A 19,416-nucleotide genomic window follows, 5' to 3' on the forward strand; every position below is an offset into this window, starting at 1 on the left:
TGTAGAACTGCTCTTAAGCACTGCCCTACCCATTCGGTTTTTCCACACTGCCCTTCTCAGATGTATTGATTTTCACTGCTTCTGTAGGAGAATAGAAAGGTCCCTTTCCCCATAACTCTTACCTGGTGATTAAAGCACTTCCATGGGATGGGAGCATGAAAGATGCTACTTTTAAAATGGAACTTAATTAGCTTATGGAAGGGATTAGAGAAGAGAGGACTGTAAGGACTGGTGTCTGCGTCACTGGTATCGCAGGCTAATTTGGTTTAATGTAATCTGGTGTCTGACTGGATAACCTTGTTACACTGATACAGTGCTGCCAACCCTTAGAGCCTCGTGGTTTTTGTAGGTGTTTTGCTGGGGTTTTTTCTTTGTTTGGTTGGTTTTACCTGTTCTTCTTATGGAATAGTTGAAACTAGCAGAGAAGGTGCAAGATCAATGAAAAGCTAGAGTAATGATAGTGTGGGGCTGCAAGGCTTATTACATTATTGGAAAGAAGAGGACCAGTGTGTGCACTATGATGCTAAAAATATTCATTGTGATGTGGGACAATGACATTAGCCACATGATGTCTTTGACTTGTTCTGGTAATGTGCTGTCTTGGGGGTGTCAGAGTGCAGGATAAGGCTCCGGTGTGGTGGCAGAGACACAGAACTTGGAAGCGCATAGGCATGACCTGCGCAGCTCTGTGTCTGGAGCAGAAGCAGATTTGAAAGTCAGAGGATTAGTGACAGTGAACTGGGCAGGAATTGGAAGTGCAAAAGAAAAGGTGGGATCAGGTTCCAGTGCCCAGGAATCATGTCAGCTGGGCTGGGGGCAGCACTCTCTCTGGAGGGCTCAGACACCTTCCTTCTGGGCTATTTTGAGGAAGATACTGCTTTGACACACGTATGGCAAAAAAAATATTATTCAGAAAAAGGCCAAAACAGCTGCTGAGAGTGAAAGGCACAGATAGTTTATAAGTGGAAAAATTAAATGCATGCTGCCTTACAGACCTGCATGCCCTCTAAGTCTTGCTACAAACAAATAAGCGTGCAGAGCAGAGGAAGAATTATTCAGAATGCACTGTGCTTGTGTAGTAAAGGAGGAAGACAGAGAACATAGGGGAGAAGTTTCCTGATGAGATCTGTTAGACAGTGGAAATGGTTTCAAAGCAATTGACTGACATGCTCTCACTTTGGCCTTGTTTTCCTGCTTTAGGAAAGTTAGTCCTGCTTTAAATTGCTGGTCTTGGACATGCCTTATGATGATCAGGTGTGAGCTTACCTTCCCTTCCTGCTTTTGTCCTAGGTCCAACACGAAAAATGCCCCTGACTGCCAGTGCCATGGACTTTTTTCAGCTCTTTGTCCCTGATAACGTACTAAAGAATATGGTGGTCCAAACCAACATGTATGCCAAGAAGTACCAGGAGAGGTTTGGTAGTGATGATGCCTGGATTGATGTCACCTTGACGGAAATGAAGGCCTTCTTAGGCTACATGATATCAACCAGCATCCACCACTGTGAGTCTGTTCTCAGCATCTGGAGCAGCGGCTTCTACAGCAACAAGAGCATTGCACTTATCATGACGCAGTCACGGTTTGAGAAGATCCTGAAGTACTTCCACATTGTGGCCTTCCGCTCGAGCCAGACAACGCACGGCCTCTACAAAATCCAGCCCTTTCTGGACTCTCTGCAGAATGGCTTTGACTCTGCTTTTAGACCTTCGCAAGCCCAGGTAAGAGTTAACCTGCTGGCAGGGAACGTCTCACTTACACGCTTTAGGTTGTCTCGCTATGACTGAAAGCACAGAGCTCAACTGCCTGTAGAAAGAGCTGGGGCTTCAGAGTGTGAAGCCGGGCTGCGGTGCCTCCAAAGTGGCACTGTCCTGCACCAGTCCTCAGCAATGTCTGACTTAGCTCTACAGTGCAGGTGCCTGGCATTTTTCAAAAGGAATGATGCTCTCTGAGCTGGGGCTGTTTGCTTTGGTGGTCTAAACAAGCCTGGGGACTTCTCAGTGAGCTTGGCACCACTGGGTTTTCCTATCCTGAAGATGAATTGCAGGCTCCTCCTGCAGTCCAGGAGAGTGGAAAGGGCAGAGCTGGCTGCAGCTGTGCTGGAGGCACAACCTGTAGCTGCTTCTGCTACAGGCTGAGGGTTGGATACAGGAGCTGAGTTTGCTCGGAGTGACTGGCCCTGACTGTAGCAGTAGATAATTGCCATGTGGTCCAGCAGCCCAGCTACCTCCCCAGGGCCAGGAAAAGGGAAAATAATCAGGGGGCAGGTGCCTTTGCTCGCTGCGGTTGTCAGCTGCCCTCAGCAGCACTGCCTGTGCCTTGTGCCAGTCCTGTTTTTTAATGCTGGGTGATGCCTCTGTGGAAAAAGTTATTGATGTGCAGATTTGCAACCAAAGTGCCAGTGAACTGGAATTATTTCTAGACTATCTGGAATAAAAGTAAACAGGACTCCAATGAATTTTTGTTTCCGATACAATAAGGGATAATCCTTATGGCCATTGACTTCAATGGGCAGACGATAAAGGCTTCAGAAATGTGATCGCTGTGTCTAAGTATAATGGTGTGCTGTGGGATGTGCTGTGAGTGCAAATCCATTAAGGGATGAAATTTGATTTGCATGTATATCCCTTTTCCCTTCCTCATTCCCGAGCAAGGTTTGAGAACTGAATTGGCAAAATCATAGCATCCTATTTGCAGTGTCAAAACATCTGAATCTCCACAAGCAAAAAAAAGGGCAGGGGGGAAGAAGTGACAGTCCAATTCTCTTGCTTCCCCCTCCAGTTCTCTGTTCCATTGTCAGCGTTTACGTCAGTGATTTCTACACAGCACGTTTCAGTGATATTGAGTGAAATAAAAAGCACTAAAATACAGCTTCAAAAATAACTCAGTGAGAAAGAAAATGGCTTTGGACCTGTTGTTAAAAATACCCTAGTGTAGTGCCTGTAGCCTACTGGGGCATGTTCCAGGCCTCCTAAAAGGAGCCTTGTGTCTTGGGTTCTGTGAGGCAGTGCTGCACACTACCTGTCTCAGGAGACATGGACCCATCTGCTCAAAACAAAAGGAAAGATCTCTCCCTGGAAATTGTCTTGAGTGCAGATTAGCAGACTGCGGCAAACATCAAACTCAGCATGTCAGGCCTAGTGAGAAATAATAGAAATAATTAAAAATAATAGCTCTGTTGCACAGAAGCAAAGAGAAAAGACAAGAGGAAAGACCCATTCAGATGGACTTTTGGATGTGCTGCCTCAGAAAGTGTTTTGGGAAGAGGGGCCCAGGTTTCTGTAATCAGTGGTACCTGTAATCCCAAATTCAAAAAGGATTTGTTGCTTAAGGTACACCTGTATCTTAAACATAAGACTTATGGTATCTGGATGGTTTGTACCTGAGCCGTGATCTATGCTCAGGCATTAGGCTAATGTCTTGTAAGTGGCATCAAGCAGAGGAATGACTTGGACTCCTTGCTGTTTGGACTGTTTGGATTTGTAGGTAGGCTTATTACTGACTTTATTCCTCTGGCAGTGTGGACTCACACAATGTGGGTTAGGAAGAGGCATTTTTAAGTCACCCCTATGGACAGCGCAGGCAGTCTGTGTCAGGTGGGCAGTGCAACATCTGCCTTCACTGTTATTTCTTCTACAGATTTGATATTTTGTTTTTGGAGAGCTAGAAAAGATTCTTTAAGTGGAGTTTATCTCTCAGAAAATATTTAGGTTTGTGGGGTTTTTTTGTAATCCCCCCCAAAAATGTGCCTGCAAAAATTACATCGCAGTTTCCATGAAAGGAAACAGGGAGAGACAACTATGCCAATATACCAAAACAAAGAAGACAGTCCAGTGGATTATAATTATTTTGCTAAATATACTGAGCAAACAAAGGAAATAATTACTCTCCAGCTTATTGAAAGCTCAGAACATTATAATTGTGTATTGTAGTGCTAGCTTCGGTTTCTGAAGTAAAAAAAAAAAAAGGTGTTCTGACCTGGATTGGATAAGAATGACAGGAATATTCTCTGCATCCTATCCTTCCCCAGCATCTTCTATACAAATAACTGCTGCGTCTACCTGAGCAAGAAGAGGTGGAGGTTTGGGTCAATTCCTGCCATCAGTGCCACCTCTTTGCTGCTGGGGTATGTGTAGCTTTGTAGCTCTGTTACTTTTGACAAGTAGAAGCCTGAAGATGTGGAAGATGCCCTGCCTGAGCTGAGGTATACTGCAACAAATTCAAGGGTACTCACCTGCCAGGGGTATACACTGAATTCCAGAAACCGGAGGAGTTCAGGAAAACAACATTACTGCTCAAATATCCTTCTGTGCCTGCTGAGTATTTATATGCTTGTCAGCGGGATGTGACTAGACAGGATTGCTGTCCCCGGCTGCCCCTGGCTGTCATGGGAGAGGTCAGGAGCACAACTGCAGGCACTCTCCTCTTCCCTCTCACCGCAAAGTATCTTCTCTTTGGCATCTTGGAACCAAACATTTCTGAGTCTGTCCAGTGAAATGTCATCTGGGAACAGCCAGCTTAAGTCTTCAGCTCAGGCATCAACAAACTCCCTGGCAAAATGAGAGACATAATTCTAACCTTTTGCTCCAAAGGCGTGGTGCTAAAATTTGGCCAGTAAGTAGGGGACTTGTTTATGTTTCACTCTTGGTGGTATCGTAGGGCACAGCTAAACAGTTTGACGTAGTTCTTCCAAACCAGCTCACAGCATTAGATGACAGTTCATCTGAAAACACAGAGGGGCAAGACCAGGCTGATGAGCTCATAGCTCTTCTGTGTCCTCAGCATTAAATATCGATTTGGTTTGGGCATTTCTGAATTATAAGGTCTTGCTCAAGTCATACTTCTATACCTCAGTTTTCCTGTTTGCAGAATGATTCTTTGTAAGGGTGATGGTCCCAAACCAGGATTGTTCTGTCTCAGGGCTTCTGTGAGTGTAACGCAAAGATGTAAATATTCAGAGGACATCAGCTAAGTATAGGATGTGGAGCAAGAGAAAGACAGACAGAGGAGCAATAAGAATATTGAACAGCAAGGTTAAATTTCTGATGTCCTGTAGCTCTTGGCTGGTTGATCCTCTGGTGGAGCCAGATTTTAGGGAGAGTTTGACAGCAGAAAATTAACCTTTATGGCTATTTTTAAATTACCTCATGGTAATGGATTGCTGAAAGAACTGATATTTTTTTTCTTTGAAGAGAGTCAATTGAAGACTGATCAAATGGGCAGAGAAGCTTGACATCATGCCTCCATCAGAGGTGGAAGTTAACCTTTGAATGATGGCAAAGAGGATCAGTAAAATGTGGATAGGCCAAACAGGACTTTGAAAGTGAAGAAAAAGAATCTGATATATTGGAGAAGAAGAGCTATCAGAGAGAAAAAAAAGTGAGGTGGCCAGTGTGATGGACTAAGAGAGTGGCTTTCCAGCAGCAATTTGTAGGGCAGGATTGCCTTATGTTTAGGCCAAAAGGAAAACTGTTGCAGCATGGCTGTTGGCTTGGATGAAAACTTTAGTAGGTAGGTGGGTTGTTACTCTAAAATGAGTAACCTTTTAGAGCTATTACTCAGAAAGAATGGAAAATATGCAGGCTTTGCCTGGCTCAGAAGACCTTGCAAAGATTTGGAGGTAAAGACTGACATTCAGATTCACTGGCCAGCGAGATCTGCAGCAGGAGAAGGAGGACTTCTGCCAGGGCCAAAAAAGGAGATACTAAAGGGTTATCTTAAGGGAAGGGAGATGCTCTCAATTGTAGCATGATAAAACCAGAACGGACAGCTAGGTACGCAAGCAGAGATGTCAGATGCTAGCGGAGAATTTAGTTTAGACAGGAGGAGCTCTGGAGCAAAGAAGCAGAAGCACAAGCTACTCTTGCAGAAGCAATGGCTCAGTCTGCATACAGGTGCAGTTACCCAGGGGACTCAGTTTGCATCTGGATGGTACCCACCAAAAGCCAGAGACAAGGCAAGCTGAGGCAGTTTCTCCAGGAGACAGGCAGAAGAGAGAGCCTGTGTCGGGGCTGGCCATGGAACTAAGAGAAGATGAGCTATCTCAAAGACATGTTGGTTCTTTATCTAAGGCAATGGAATCTGGGAAGTCCAAGTACAGAAAAGTTAGTGGCTCTGAGCTTTGCCTACAAGCCTTTTTGGGCTGTGGTGATAGCAGGATGAGTGGAACTGTGGAGTGGAAAGAGCTTTGGAGATTATCTAAAATGGAGAAGAAAGAAAGGCACTCCTGACAGTGGCTAGCTGCTTTGTTCAGTGAATGAAAGATGTTGTGAGATGTAGCAATTCTGGAGAGGCAAGACTCCAAGATGAGACTCCAACATTCGGAGTGCATGTACACATATTGAGGGAAAAACAGAGTGAAAGCTTACTAAGAAGATCTAGCAGGGTTGAGGATAGCTATAAAGAGGAGGAACAAAAAACCCAATGGGATACCTTGTGGGGAAGCAAACCAACTAAATGAGGAGCTTCTCAGGCCTGAAAAAACCTGGGAATTTGAAAGAAGAAAAAGGGGGTGATTTTGGTGAAGAAATCCATGGGATATCTTGCATCAAAGGAAGTCAGAATAGGGAGAGGGGAGGGCTTGGGGAGTGAGTCAAGGTTGGTGAAGAGATGGCCAGAAATACATGTAGGAGTCAATTAAGCCTGAAAGTAGATTTTTATATAGAAAGATGAGAAGTGGGAAAGAATATGTCATGGGGACAGTAAGCTCACTCTTGGAGAAGCGGGTATTGCAGCGACAGCAAGAATGGGGAGGAGGGAGGAAGTAAATACCACTTTGCATGGGGATTGGGCAAAGAGATGGGTTTGAGATTACAGGAGGAGTGAGGAGACTCAGAATGGAAGAGGATGAATGAACTAACAGGACTGGCCAGTAGCAAGAGAGAGAACTTTTGTCATAAGAAAACCATGTCAGTGCCAGAAGCAACAATTGCCCCCTTTGAAAATGGGATGGGGATCAGCTGCTCCAGCAGCAGGCACAGCCCATGCAGTGTCCTGCTTGCAAAGCCATTTACAGCTGCTGAGCAGCAGTTGCACGTGGAGAGGTGACAACAGCTGCCTCCCCACCCTCTCTGGAGGAAGCTGGAAGAGCAAGCTCCAGGGTTTTCATTTCAGTTCTCCTGCATGTCCATGTCCATTCTTTGCAGCAACAGCAAATCTTGCCCTACCTTGTTTCCATTTTCATTCCCTCTCGCCAGTAGGGACTTTGGAGGAGCATTGGTCTTATGGAGAAATGGGAATGACTTAAACTTTTGGAATATGGGAATGAAGGGGAAGCTCTAGGTCCTAGGGGAAGGTAAGGCTGAGTGTGGATAGGGAGAAGAGGAAGGTGAGGAGACACTTTAAAATTCAGATTTGCTTTCTAAATTTAAGGCTGACAGGCCTGACTGTGTCTTAGAAGGCAGAAAGCGTGTGAAAGGTAAGCAGGATGCAGCAGAGCTGCTGTGAGGTGAGCTGATGCTGTGATGCAAAGGAGGGAGCTAAGCTAATGACAGAAGGTAAAAAATTTCCTCAAGTGATGCTCATACAGACTTTTCTTTCTGCTGCTCTCCATCTGACAGCGGGAGAGGTTAAAAGAGTTGAACCACACCACACTGCAGGATCTGGCAGGTAAGAGAGCCTTTCCAGAAGCTGAGGAATTCATAAGAGTGTCTCCACCCAAGGGATGTGGTCTTCCCCTCTGCACAGAAGAGGCAGAAAGGGAAAAGCGAATGAGGGCATGTTTAATATTTGCAAAACGCTGACAGAGCTCCCCAAAGTGGAAGTGTGAAATGCCCCAGGTGGCCGTCAGAGAGGAAGAGCAGGGTTTTGTGTGGACCTCGAGAGATGAAGAGGATTTAGCTCCAGTGGGGAAATGGGGTAGCTGCAGCTTTAAGAACAGATAGCTTTGTGTGCAGCTCTCCTTGCTTGCATCTGCATTTTGGTGTATAATTTGAACATTTCACAAGAGTGCTTTGAGATGGTCCTGTGAATGTTTTATGAGCCGTTAAGTGGTGGAGTGTGTATAAATGAAAGTGTGCAGCCGCCACTGCGCGGGGAGGGCACGGGTGCCTATTTTGGGCTGACAGTGATGTTCAACAAACATCTTGTATTCAGGAGGCCAGCAGCTGCTCATCACTGGTACTTAACTGCTTACCCACCACATCTCTCCTACAAGCATTGCTCCCAGGTTTAATGCAGCTTTGTTCTCATTTCCTCCACTGGCTGCGTGCAGATGTGCACAAAAGTAGGACACGTGCAGACGTGGAAAGGGTTGCTCTGAGGGTGAGAGCCTCTGCATCGTGGATACCGGTATCTGAGCCTGTCTCCTGGGGTGATGGTCACTGGAAAAGAATGGGCTCCTTTAGATCATAACCCATCTGACCTATTTTACATGTCTTCAAAAGGGTATGAATTATGACCTGCTGGGACTGCTTTCTCCCTGTGTAGAAAGAGGGGAGCCTGTAGTGACTTGCTTTGATTTAGATGTAGATGTCCGAGTTTGGTCATCATTCATCAGCTGAGACCTTTCAACAGTTTCCAAGCATTTGTACTCACACAAATGACTTGCTAGACTGTGCAGTCAGGCACGTGTATGTTACGCACGGCTACCTGTGAGCTGCAAGGAGGTAGTAATGCTTTTCTATAGGTGGGTTCTATAGTGTAAAACCTAATGACTTTGCTACAGAATTAATGGAGAGAAGTATAACAAAACAGCTATAAGGAGCAGGAAACCACTTACATCATCTGGCTGCAGAATGCAGAAATTACTTCACTTTCACTGATTTTCATTACTTACTCCAGTCTGCCTTGTGTTTTTCTATTCCTGCCTCTGGTCCTTTATCTTTCTGTCTCCTTTTGTCAATTTTTTTGTGTCCTAAGGTAAGAGAGGCTTCCCTGAAGCTGCTGCCACCAGGAAAAATGTTTCCTGTCTCTTCACCACCTTATAAGTGGCAGCAGAAAATATCTTTTTCTCCCTTAACTTCTCTCCCTCTTTGCTGTGTGTTTTCCTTTGCTGTAACCAAGGAGTGTACTTTACAACATATTGTAGGGGATGTTTGGATGGAAGACATTTTGCCAAACAAGATGAAGCTGATGGCAAAGCTTGGAGAAGGATGCTGCTAACAATCCCTGCACCCTCCACCCCCCGCCTCATTTTGGAGGGATGTTGAACTGTAGCTGATGCTGAGACGAAGAGGCACATTTTGGAGGGATGCTAAACTGTAGCTGGTAGTGAGAAGAGAGAGCCATGATTTGCAGCATTTGCAAAGTATGTGTAGAGTAGCCATCCACAATGGAATGTGCTTGGCCGGGCTCTGTTTTTTGTTGGATGGTAGCATTGAACAAAAGTGCTTTTGCTCCTTTGTATGTGGTGATGCACACAAGCACAATACAAAGATTGTATTTCCTGGGAAGAATTTAAAGCACCATTTTTTTCCAGAAATCACGTATTCTCCTGTTTCTTCCCCCCCTCCCCCTTTTCTTGCCAATTGCAGGTACTACATGAGCCTCTGATTGATGAGGATCCCGTTTTCATTGCCACGTGCACGGAGAGGGAGCTGCGCAAGAGGAAAAAGAGGAAATTCAGTCTCTGGGTTCGGCAGTGCTCATCCACTGGTTTCATCTGCCAGGTGGGTTTCACCTCTTCAGATGTTTTAATTCAGTTCCAGCAGGCCCTTAAATGTATCGCAGGACCAAAGGTAACAGTCTCTTCTCTTCATTTCCTTGCTTGGAGCTGCAATCTGAACACAGGAGACCTCTGACTCCCACAGATACTGGGTCCGAAGAACGGAGATGACAAGTTCCTGATGCTCTGCTGTATGATTTAAATGAGGGTGCCTGTCTCTAATACTGTCCATCTGGCTGCCAGCCCTAAGCTAATTAAATTGAAATGGAGTTAAAGGTCTGCCTGTTTGTACATCTTAAGTTTATCTAAATGTCTGGCTACTGTGACTTCTGTAATTTTTAGTGAGTCAGCTTCTCTCTTTAACACTGCATCTGTGATTGCTAGCAGTGTCCAATAGACTAAATCAATGTGGTATCAAGATGTCTGTTTTTCTGTGAGAGACATATTAGCGGGCTTTCCTATTACATCTCTTTTCATACCTCTATTTTTCTACCAAAGAAATAAAATCTGATGTGAATTCAAGGTAAGATAGGAGCTTGAGTGGGAGATGTGTTGAAGGGTTTGTTTTTAGTGTTGTAAAGTATTGGGGACAACTTTTCAAATTCTCAGATTCCCCAATTTCTGATGTATTTTGAGAGCTCTTGAAATATCTAGCCATTTATTTTGATACCTAGAGGTGAGGGGACAGATATTTTCTGATCTTTCTTTTTCCAAAGAGCTTCTGTGAAGACGTGGTGTCCTGCATGTTCCGGAGGTGCAGGGAGGACATGCACGCTGCCTGCTCAGGCTGAATGCATCTCAGAACCACAGGGCCTGTGGATTTGCTGTGGTTGAACATTTGTTCACAGTAAAATTTGGTCTGTGAATCACTACGACTGTTTAAGTAGCTGTGCAAGAAAAGAGGCTCACTGGGAACAGGGGTTTGCATTTTCAGCAATGCTGTTCACTCTAAGAGGAAAACTAGGATCACACATCTTCCATCCAGGTTTTAAAGCGGTTGTTTTGTCTGATACAAAACAGATCCACCTTGTGAAGCATCCTTGGAAGTTTCTGCTCTCAAGGCTTTTGGAAAGTCATTTGCCACACAGAGGCAGTGTCCTTAATCTCCAAGGAGAACTCCACCAGTCCCACATGAAGTGTAGTGGTACAGTGAGCACAAAGTTTGCTGATCTCTCTTGCCATGCTCCCCCCAGCCAATTGCCACCAAACTAATAAGTCTTCAGACATGCCAAAGGTCTCAGATTCTGAGCTATAATTATGTTGCACCACCCATCCTGCCCACTGAGAGATTAAATTAATGGAATGTCAAATTAAATGAATAGATGCTCAGCACCACCCTAATCCTCCTGCTCTCTTAATGAATTAGATACTCATGCTTCACTTGCATCCAGATGACATCGAGGATCATCTTACCAGCCACCTTCTTTTTCCATTCCATGACTTGGCTGTAATTATCATCATGCTAAAATGATTGGTTGAGAGGAACCTTAGGGAAGGGTGAAAAAAAAGTATACAGGAACATGACTATTCATGCTAAAGTGGAAAAACCTAGTCTGTGGAGGACAGGGATCTTCAACTGTGGTATGCTTGAAATACCGTGTTCAGTTTTATGTCACACTTACGAGGGATCTGGCAGAATCCAAAGCACTTACTCAGTGGTGGTTTGGTTTATTTACTGTATTAAAACAGAGTTTGGTTTTTCGTGTGTGGTGTGGGGTTTTTTTGTTTTATTTTGTTTTTTTCCTCTGTGTTTAATGTGTGGAGAAAATTGATCTAAACAACAAGAAAATCCAATGTTTCCCCCCTTCACGTGCACACTTTCCCCTCCATCTTTTGTGAAACTGCCATCACAAAGGAAGGACTTGTTGCCTGATAGTTAAGGACTGACTGGTATATCAGCTGTATGCTGTCAGAAAAACTGTACAGCATCCACTTGGAAATATGTAGAAATTCTATCATACTGTCTGGATGAATTCCCTCCTTCATTGTTTCCACATGATGACGTTGAGGTCGTTTTATTCAGGATAAAATGTGACTATAAACACTGCATAAATCAGGCTAATTCAGTTTCAAAAGAATGAATAATACATTTCTGTAAAAAGGTGAGGCAGCCCAGGCAGAAGAGAGAAGTCAGCTACATATGAGTGGCTCAGCAATGGAAGGGACCTCAAGAGGTCTGCGATGCTCCTGGCTAAAAGCAAGGTCCTCTAAACCTGAATGGGAATCCTGATGTTGAAATGTCTATTTGAGGCCATCCCAGTTTTCCCAGTGACCTGGTTGTCCTATGATGAAAAGAGTTGTTTTGAAGCCACATGCTGAGCTATTCTGAGCAGCTCCTGGCTGACAGGTCACAGGGCTGTTGTTAATGCTATAGGAGCTTTAGCTGTTTGACCCCCCAGATTCCTCTGTCTGCTTGTTCTCATGAACGAAACTCTGATTCACTTTTTTGCGTGTAAGTAAGTATTTCTATTTGGGTCATCATTTGCTTTTTTAAGCAAATGGTGTTTGGTTACAAATCCAGCCCAATAAGCCATTCATGGAACAGAAGCGGCATAAAAATTAAGTATTGCTGGTGGATATGAGAAGGTGCATAGGCTTATGTATGCATAATATAAATAATGTAGATATATTAGACTACTTTTCTGTCTTCTCTAATACAGATAACTTGACTCCACCCTGACAGTTAAGTCTCTTTTTTAAGATGGATGCACAATTTCAGATTGTATCTCTGCTTCAGAATTTTTCAAGCAAAGCATCTTTTCACGGTCAGCTGGCCAAGTGGGAACATGCAAGAAGGACGCATCATTCAAACAAAATAAATATATATCTACAGCAGCTGGGAACATGAACAAAATCTTTCAGAGGGTCAGAAGGGCTCCAGGAGAGCTGAGTGTGGCAAAATGGGCAGCAAAACTGCCCTGATACCGTTGCCTTTTTCACCCATCCTTGATGTTGGACATCGAGGTGGCAGCAGCTGCTGCAGCAGGAGAGGATTTGGGCCTCCTTGTTTCTTTCTTTCTAGTCCAATGAGAACAGCAGACTCAGTTTGGAGGACCTCAGGTGTCTGTCTCTTCTCCATCTCCTCATTTCCTTCCAATATATTTCCCTACATATGTGTTACCACTAAAACACTTTTCAAACCAATATCTTGATTGCAGTTTAGATGATCACAGTAGCTTAGAAGTGTTTCTTTCTTTCTTAGAGTATTTGCTGAGTAAGCCATCATATTTAAATCAAAACTCTAGTTGTATCAGGTTTTATTTCTATCCTTTTCTCTCAAACTCTGGAACCCTTCCTTGTAAAACATGCATAAATATGATTGGTAGGACTCTTTTCCATTTTAGGTATAGCAATAGACCTCATAAAAAATTGCTGAGAGTTCCCAAATACCTGATCAGGGCTAGTTAGTCCTCGTAGGATGCATCATGCTCTCTCCTTTGCTTGTGTGGCTCATAAGGAATGAGTGTGACCATGGGTAACTGTTATGGAGTGATGCTTAGTCCTTCCGTAGCTTCTCTTGCACGAGAACTTTTTCTGGTCATTTTGCAGAAGGAGAAGGAAGCACAGGAAGCTGGTGCTGTGCACTGAACCCCACGGGGAGCCAGGCAGGATGAGCTATTGCCATAGGCCCGTGGCATAAAGATAACCCTGAAGACAGTCCTTGACCCAAAGAGCCATCGATCAACAAAATGGAGGGCGGTATGTAGGTGGTAGACAGCACAGCAAAGGGGTGGTCAGGCAATATTAATCACTATGATAAGTGGTAATGGAATTAGCTCAACCTAATTATGCACTTTAAAAAACTGTGATGTGATGTGGTGGAGAAGAGATGACCTTATGGATGTGTGTATCCTTTCCTGTTCCTTGAGATGAAATTTGTTCTCTGAGGCTATTCTCACCACCCCCAGCTATATGGGCTCTGCACTTTTATTCACTGGCAGAAAGTTCTTGCAATAATGCATTTCATTTTCAGTAATGTCCCCGTGAAATGTGTTGCTCAGATTTATGAAGTCCTTTAGATCCTTGTGCTGGGACTGAATTTGAGTTTCCACCTTCCACTCCTTACCCTGAAGAAGTGATGAGTCAGAACAGATGAAGGAAAAGGACTGTGTCTCTGCAGCTTGAGTCTTCCCACATTGCTGAACAATCAGCAATTTGCACTGTTGCACTATTTGAAGAGTGCACCCTGGATCGGGGTGGCCTCTGCATGAGAGGTTAAGAAATCTGTCTCTCCTTGAAGAGCAGCAGTCTTGGTGAAGGGAGATGTCTGAGATCACTCCACAGATCAGTGGCAGAGCTCTCAGTTGCAGCAAAAAAAAACCCAAGCAAAGTAAATACCGTGCTTGTATAGTAAATGCTGAAGTTCATTCCTGATTTCAAACAGGCTAAGTACAGACAGCTTGCATACTTCATAACCCTGTTGATTTTACAGAGGAAGAACTTCCAGAATTTAGGAGAACTGAGGTGATGCCCTAAAGAAATTATAATTTCACAACACACCACATAAGTGCATTCAGTCACCGGGAAAGGGAGGGATAAATAAGCCTGGAGTGAATTTTGTTTTCAAGGTCAGAGCTGCGGGAGAGTTAGCCATCTGTGCACTTGTTTCATAAAGCTGCTCAGAAATGTTGGTGTTTTAGCCTATTTAAGTTCTGTTTAGAGATTAGTCTGAGTCCTTGGGTTTCTTTAAATAGTGCCCTGATAAATTCTCTGTTGCTGGGATGGTTGCATCTGGAATGCACAGATGTAGCAGCTCCTTTGAGGAGATTCTCAAGGTCAGGCTTTGGCTGGGAGGGGATCCCAGGAAGTCTGATTGCCTTCCTTTGTCAGTCACTGGCTGCTGGAAAATCCTTTCTGCTTTCTTCCTCTGGCCCCCACCAGGCCCTATTTTTTTGAATGCATATGATTCTGCATTGTCAACATCTAAGAATCTCAGATCTCAGTTGTAAGTCAGTTATTGTCTTGCTCACCAGTATAAAGTGGAAAGGTAGTTTTGCAGATGTGTGATGGGCCAGCCCTATTCATTTCTGTCAAGTTTGCAATCTTATAGTGTTTATAGATCAATGGGAAAAACAAACATCTAAACATGACATGCAATCAGCCTGAGCGGTTGAGTATTTAGCTGTGAAGTCTATAGAAAAATGAAGTTACTTTTTTGCTAGTATTCAGGATCCAAAAAATATTATAGTACCATTCTTGGTTCTTTTGCTTTTGTAACTCTACCATCTAAAAACTTGGCTGCTGTTTTCTGGTTGTTTAGGGTCTGCCCTTTATGAGATATTTTGTACAACGTAGCCTTCGAAATCTTCCTCCTGTTTATTGCTACCCCCCCTGCTTTTCTTTTATTCCAAATGTCATCTATTTCATTTGAGAATTGTACCCTGGGGTGCTTCAATTATGTATGAATGTGGAGTATTTGGGATGTGCTGTTCACAAGTGCTTTCAATTTGCCATCTGAGCTTTGAATATGTGCGGAATCACCAATATTTTACTTTCTAGGGCACTCTTAAATGTGCAGTCGAGATGTAGCTTTTGTTCCTAAGTGCTCAGGTTTTTTTACCCAGTTTCTAGTGAGACCTTATGAACCTTCCACATGAATTTTCCATAGGGTAAATTGCCAGTCCAGAGCAAGTAAATTGCTGTTGGCTTGCAGCACAGATGTCTCCTATGAGACCTTCCGTCCTCTGGTGGGACTCTCTCCAGCAGTCTGCCTCTGTAGCCAAACGTACTTGGTTTGAGTTTCTGTATGACTGGTGATTGACTTGCCTCTCACCTGTCAACACGTGAAATCTCCTCAGAAATGTGATGTCATTTCTGATTGCCTCTGTGTAGGCAGTCTTTCCAGAATAGTTTGCTCTGGTTTTGTTTGTTTGGTTTGGTTTTTTGTTGTTGTGGTTGATTGATTGTGTTTTTTTGTTGTTGTTTTTGTTTGTTTCGTTTTGGAAGAGCTCAGCACAGTCTTCACCCATACCCTGTCACTTGGTCATTTGGGTCCAGTGATTGATACCTACGTTTGTGTTCGTGATGGAAAGAGGCGGAAGAAGTTGTTGGTGGAACGAAAAATGAGCCATAGACTGTGATATTTCCTTACTGTCAGGCTGTTAAAGGGCAGAGACTGTTAGGATGCTGCATGGAGGCTGAAGGCAGAGGAGAGGAGGGTTTGAGGGATGAGTTAAGTGGTGTGAGAGGCGAGATCTAGTATTGTGCGCACGGGATTAAAACGTGTCGGATTGAAAGCATCTGGCGCAGTAGGGCTGCAGTCGATAGAGAGATGGCAGAATTGAATGTGCAGCTGTTCTGATAAGAAACAAACAGTTGAGGGATGACTGGAGAAAGCTCCGTTTCTGTCCCAGCACTGCAGGATAAAGAGCTTCAGCCTGTAGTTGCCTCCTAAGACAGATGATGTCACATCTATAGAAGTTATTCCATTTGGTGCTGTAGATCGAATGGATCAGTAGCCACTAGAAAAAGATGCACATTAAAAGTGATCTCTGCAGATACTCAAGAAGCTTTGTGTCGACTGTCACCTGCAGAAGCAGAGGATGTTGCTGCCAACATCTCCGCCTGTTGTCCAGCAGCAGTTCTTGAACCTGTACCACTGGCCACATTTTGCTGTTGGAGCACAAAGCTCTGACGCTGTCACAGGGCAAACCAGAAGACCTGGTGAATAGTTTAATAGACATTATTGGGGAGCAGCTCCTGACTGTGCATGTGAAGGTCTTGCAGTCAATTTCTGGCAACTCTGCTTTTTCTGCGGACTGCTAACTGTTAAATACCACTTCTAATGCATTACAGAACGGGGTGAGGAATGCTGTGGGCCTCAGTAGGCAGGATCTTAACGATTTGAGGTAGAATGAAATAAGCTGGGTGAGATGATGGGGACAAGGAAAAAAAAAGACCATATGGGATCCTAAGCACTTGCAAGGATATTCGAAGCTATGCCTTTGCCAGTTGTCTGTAGCCAGCCTCTGTTTCACAACAGCCCTAATGCCTTCCAAAATTTTGCTGCCGTCACCCATTTTCCCAATAGAGCTGAGCATGATAAAGCTTTGAATGATAGTTCTCCAAAACAAGAAAAATTCTGCCAAGAACGAAGGCTGTGCTTGGACACTCACCAAAATGCCCAAGGAGGAAAAAGTGGGATATATTTAATATTGGAGGAGGAGGGAAGGTTCAGTAGTGGGTATGGATGCTTTGGTAAAGGGCACTGGGGAAGTGAACAGAGCGAGGAGGGATGAGAATCGCAAGGTGACCATTACAAGAACCCTTGAGATAGAGGGGAGCGCAGAGGGAGGGCACCAGATGCACAGGCAACTCTGCTAACAAAACCTATGCAGTATGTAGCATTCTAGTAGGAATACAGTGATATCTCAGAAGATAGTTGCATGGTGGGCATGTGCTTTAAAGTAGCTGCTTGCAGACCCAAACCAGCCCATGGTGAGGGACCAGTTGGCTCACCAGCAGACTGTCTCATCCCTTGGGGAATACTCCATGGGAAACATGAAGTGAGCATGGAGCAGGAGAGACTCTCAGTTGGCTAAGATTTACTGCAGTAGGGGCGGGAAGGTGTAGGACACTCTCCTAGACTTAGAGATTCCTACCTTGTTTTCAGCTCAACTGCCAGTCCAAGGTCAGAACTAATCTGTCTGCATTTTTGTTTCCACTGCCTTGTCTGTAGTTTTTAAGGGCTTGATGTGTGGTCTCTGTGCTGACATACTAGTAACCTAATCTTAATTTTGATGTCAGTAACCTTGAAATACCTTTGCTGTAAATTTGAAACAATCTGCCCTTTGTATGCATTGCACTGTTAAGCTGCTCTCTTGAGCCCTGATTAATAACCTAAGTGCCTTACTGTAATTAGGTAGTCCTCAGCCTTAGCATTGGGGAAAGCACAAATTTGACAGCTTTCAAAAGTCAGTGGAGCATAGTCAGGGAGTCTGCAAACTTTCCTGCCTTTCTCTTCATCTGTTTCTATCAAAAAAGGGACTTTTTTTTTTTTTTTTTTTTTTTTTGTAAAGATAAATAATGGGTATTTAAGACTTCCTTTTAATATGTGCTGTACTTCTTTTTGGAATTAGCGTGTATTCATCCTTGCACCAACTCTGTTCTTTAGCACATCAATTACTTCAAAATACAAATGAGGTCTCGTTTCCCAGAGATTTCATACATAACACACTCCTGAGGTCTGTTTCACAACACATGAATTACTGGGGCATATTACATTAATATGTCTAGAATATCAGTGCTGGGAGATACACCATCTAAAATAGGGAGAAGCTGTTTAATTGAATTTTATTCCACTCTAAGATCATTGAGATATAAATTACTGGGAGCCTTACTGCAAACGTGAGCATTTTTGTCCTCTAAGCATTGTAATGAACTTTCCTTTATGAAGAAGTGTGTTGGTAAAAGAAAAAGATGTATATACAGAAAAGCAGTCCTGCCTGTTCTGGATGGTTGAGGTCTCAAGCAAATTTACAAAAGCTAGTTGTGGATACATCACTCCAACAAACAAGCCAAAATTCCTTTTCCCTGCTCCTGAATATTGAGCAAGTTTCAGCTTTTTTTTTTTTTCTTGCAAGTAAAAATTTCTGGAATTCCTAAAAGATTTGAGTTTTTCGAAGCCAAACTCACAAAGGCAGGCCTAGGCAATTTTTTCAGAAAATTTGCTTTTGTGTGTGTTTTTAAATCTTTGCAAGTTCCATGGTGTTACACGTTGAGTGACTGAGCACAGTGTCTGCTGCTTCTCATTTCTCTTTCCAGCAGGTTGCTTCTGACTTTTAGAACAAGATGAAGGTCAGATGTCCAGTTGATTTTAATAGGTACTCAACCTTGGCGTATGTTATACTTGTAAAATACTGTCAGTGAAATAAAATGGAAGATTTGTGTACAAAGGAGGGGTTATGTGCTTCCTCCCTTAGCATAACAATGCAGAAGACTCATCTTGTAGAAGGATCTCTTGTAGAAACGAAGGAACAACTTTACTTCAGTGCTCTATCAGTTGGTGGGTGTACTAGCTGGACTGCATGTGGTTAATTATAGTCACATTACTAAGGGATAAATGTTCTTGCACACTAACGCAGACCCGTATGTCCACCAGGAGATGATGGTGACAGCTCTCTTGAAATGCACAGCGTTGTGGATGGCACAGCAGCAGGCTACACGCTAAAGCTGCTGCAGCCTGCTGCAAATGAGCCAGGCATTTCCCTAGGAATAGCAGCATATTGCGCTGTACCCTGGTTCCCGCTTCAATCTGTTTTGGTGAGTTGTCTCCAAATCATGATCTAAGTAAAGGATCTAAGAATTAGCGCTGTGCCTGGAGAGTTTGATGTCGATGTTCTGGCTGGTTGGGTATGTGTATTGCTGGCTTCTCTCATTTGTGGGGGTGCACATGCACTTGCATTGCAGCCTAATGGTTGCTGCCAACAGAAATAAATCTGAACATTACTGCAGTGAGCTAATGGGCCATTTGCTTCTGGTCATCTTGTAGGGACCCTTTTTGAAACTAACCTCCCATGCTTTCCTTTTGCTGGCAGCATTAAAGCCTGTGCCGATTCAGTACAACACTTAATCTCTGTTATGACTTGAGTATTCTCCTGCCAAGCAAACAATCTTCAAACTGCACAACAGTGACAAGAACCTCAGGAAGCCCTTAAACCGAGGCGAAGGACACTGTATTTATAGGTAGCTGTGCCAGCTAACCTGAGGTGGTTTTAACGCAACAGACCATTGAAAAAGGCTTTAGATATTAACAGTTTATATAAAGTATCTGCTGCCTTGACTCTCAGCTTGTTTCCAGTTGAGCTGAGCAGGTA

The 19,416-nt window shown here is 43.8% G+C and overlaps 1 protein-coding gene across 1 annotated transcript in view; it reads left to right on the top strand.

The window, feature by feature from the left end:
* Nucleotides 1-19,416, top strand: part of PGBD5 (piggyBac transposable element derived 5) — a 67,571-nt gene that overhangs the window by 26,499 nt on the left and 21,656 nt on the right. The window contains exons 2-3 of the mRNA XM_065632372.1: nt 1,291-1,718; nt 9,471-9,605. Coding sequence (XP_065488444.1) covers nt 1,291-1,718; nt 9,471-9,605 — 563 coding nt within the window. The remainder of the gene's footprint in view (nt 1-1,290; nt 1,719-9,470; nt 9,606-19,416) is intronic.

This window comes from Caloenas nicobarica, chromosome 3, assembly GCF_036013445.1.
Source record: "Caloenas nicobarica isolate bCalNic1 chromosome 3, bCalNic1.hap1, whole genome shotgun sequence".
NCBI lineage: Eukaryota > Metazoa > Chordata > Aves > Columbiformes > Columbidae > Caloenas > Caloenas nicobarica.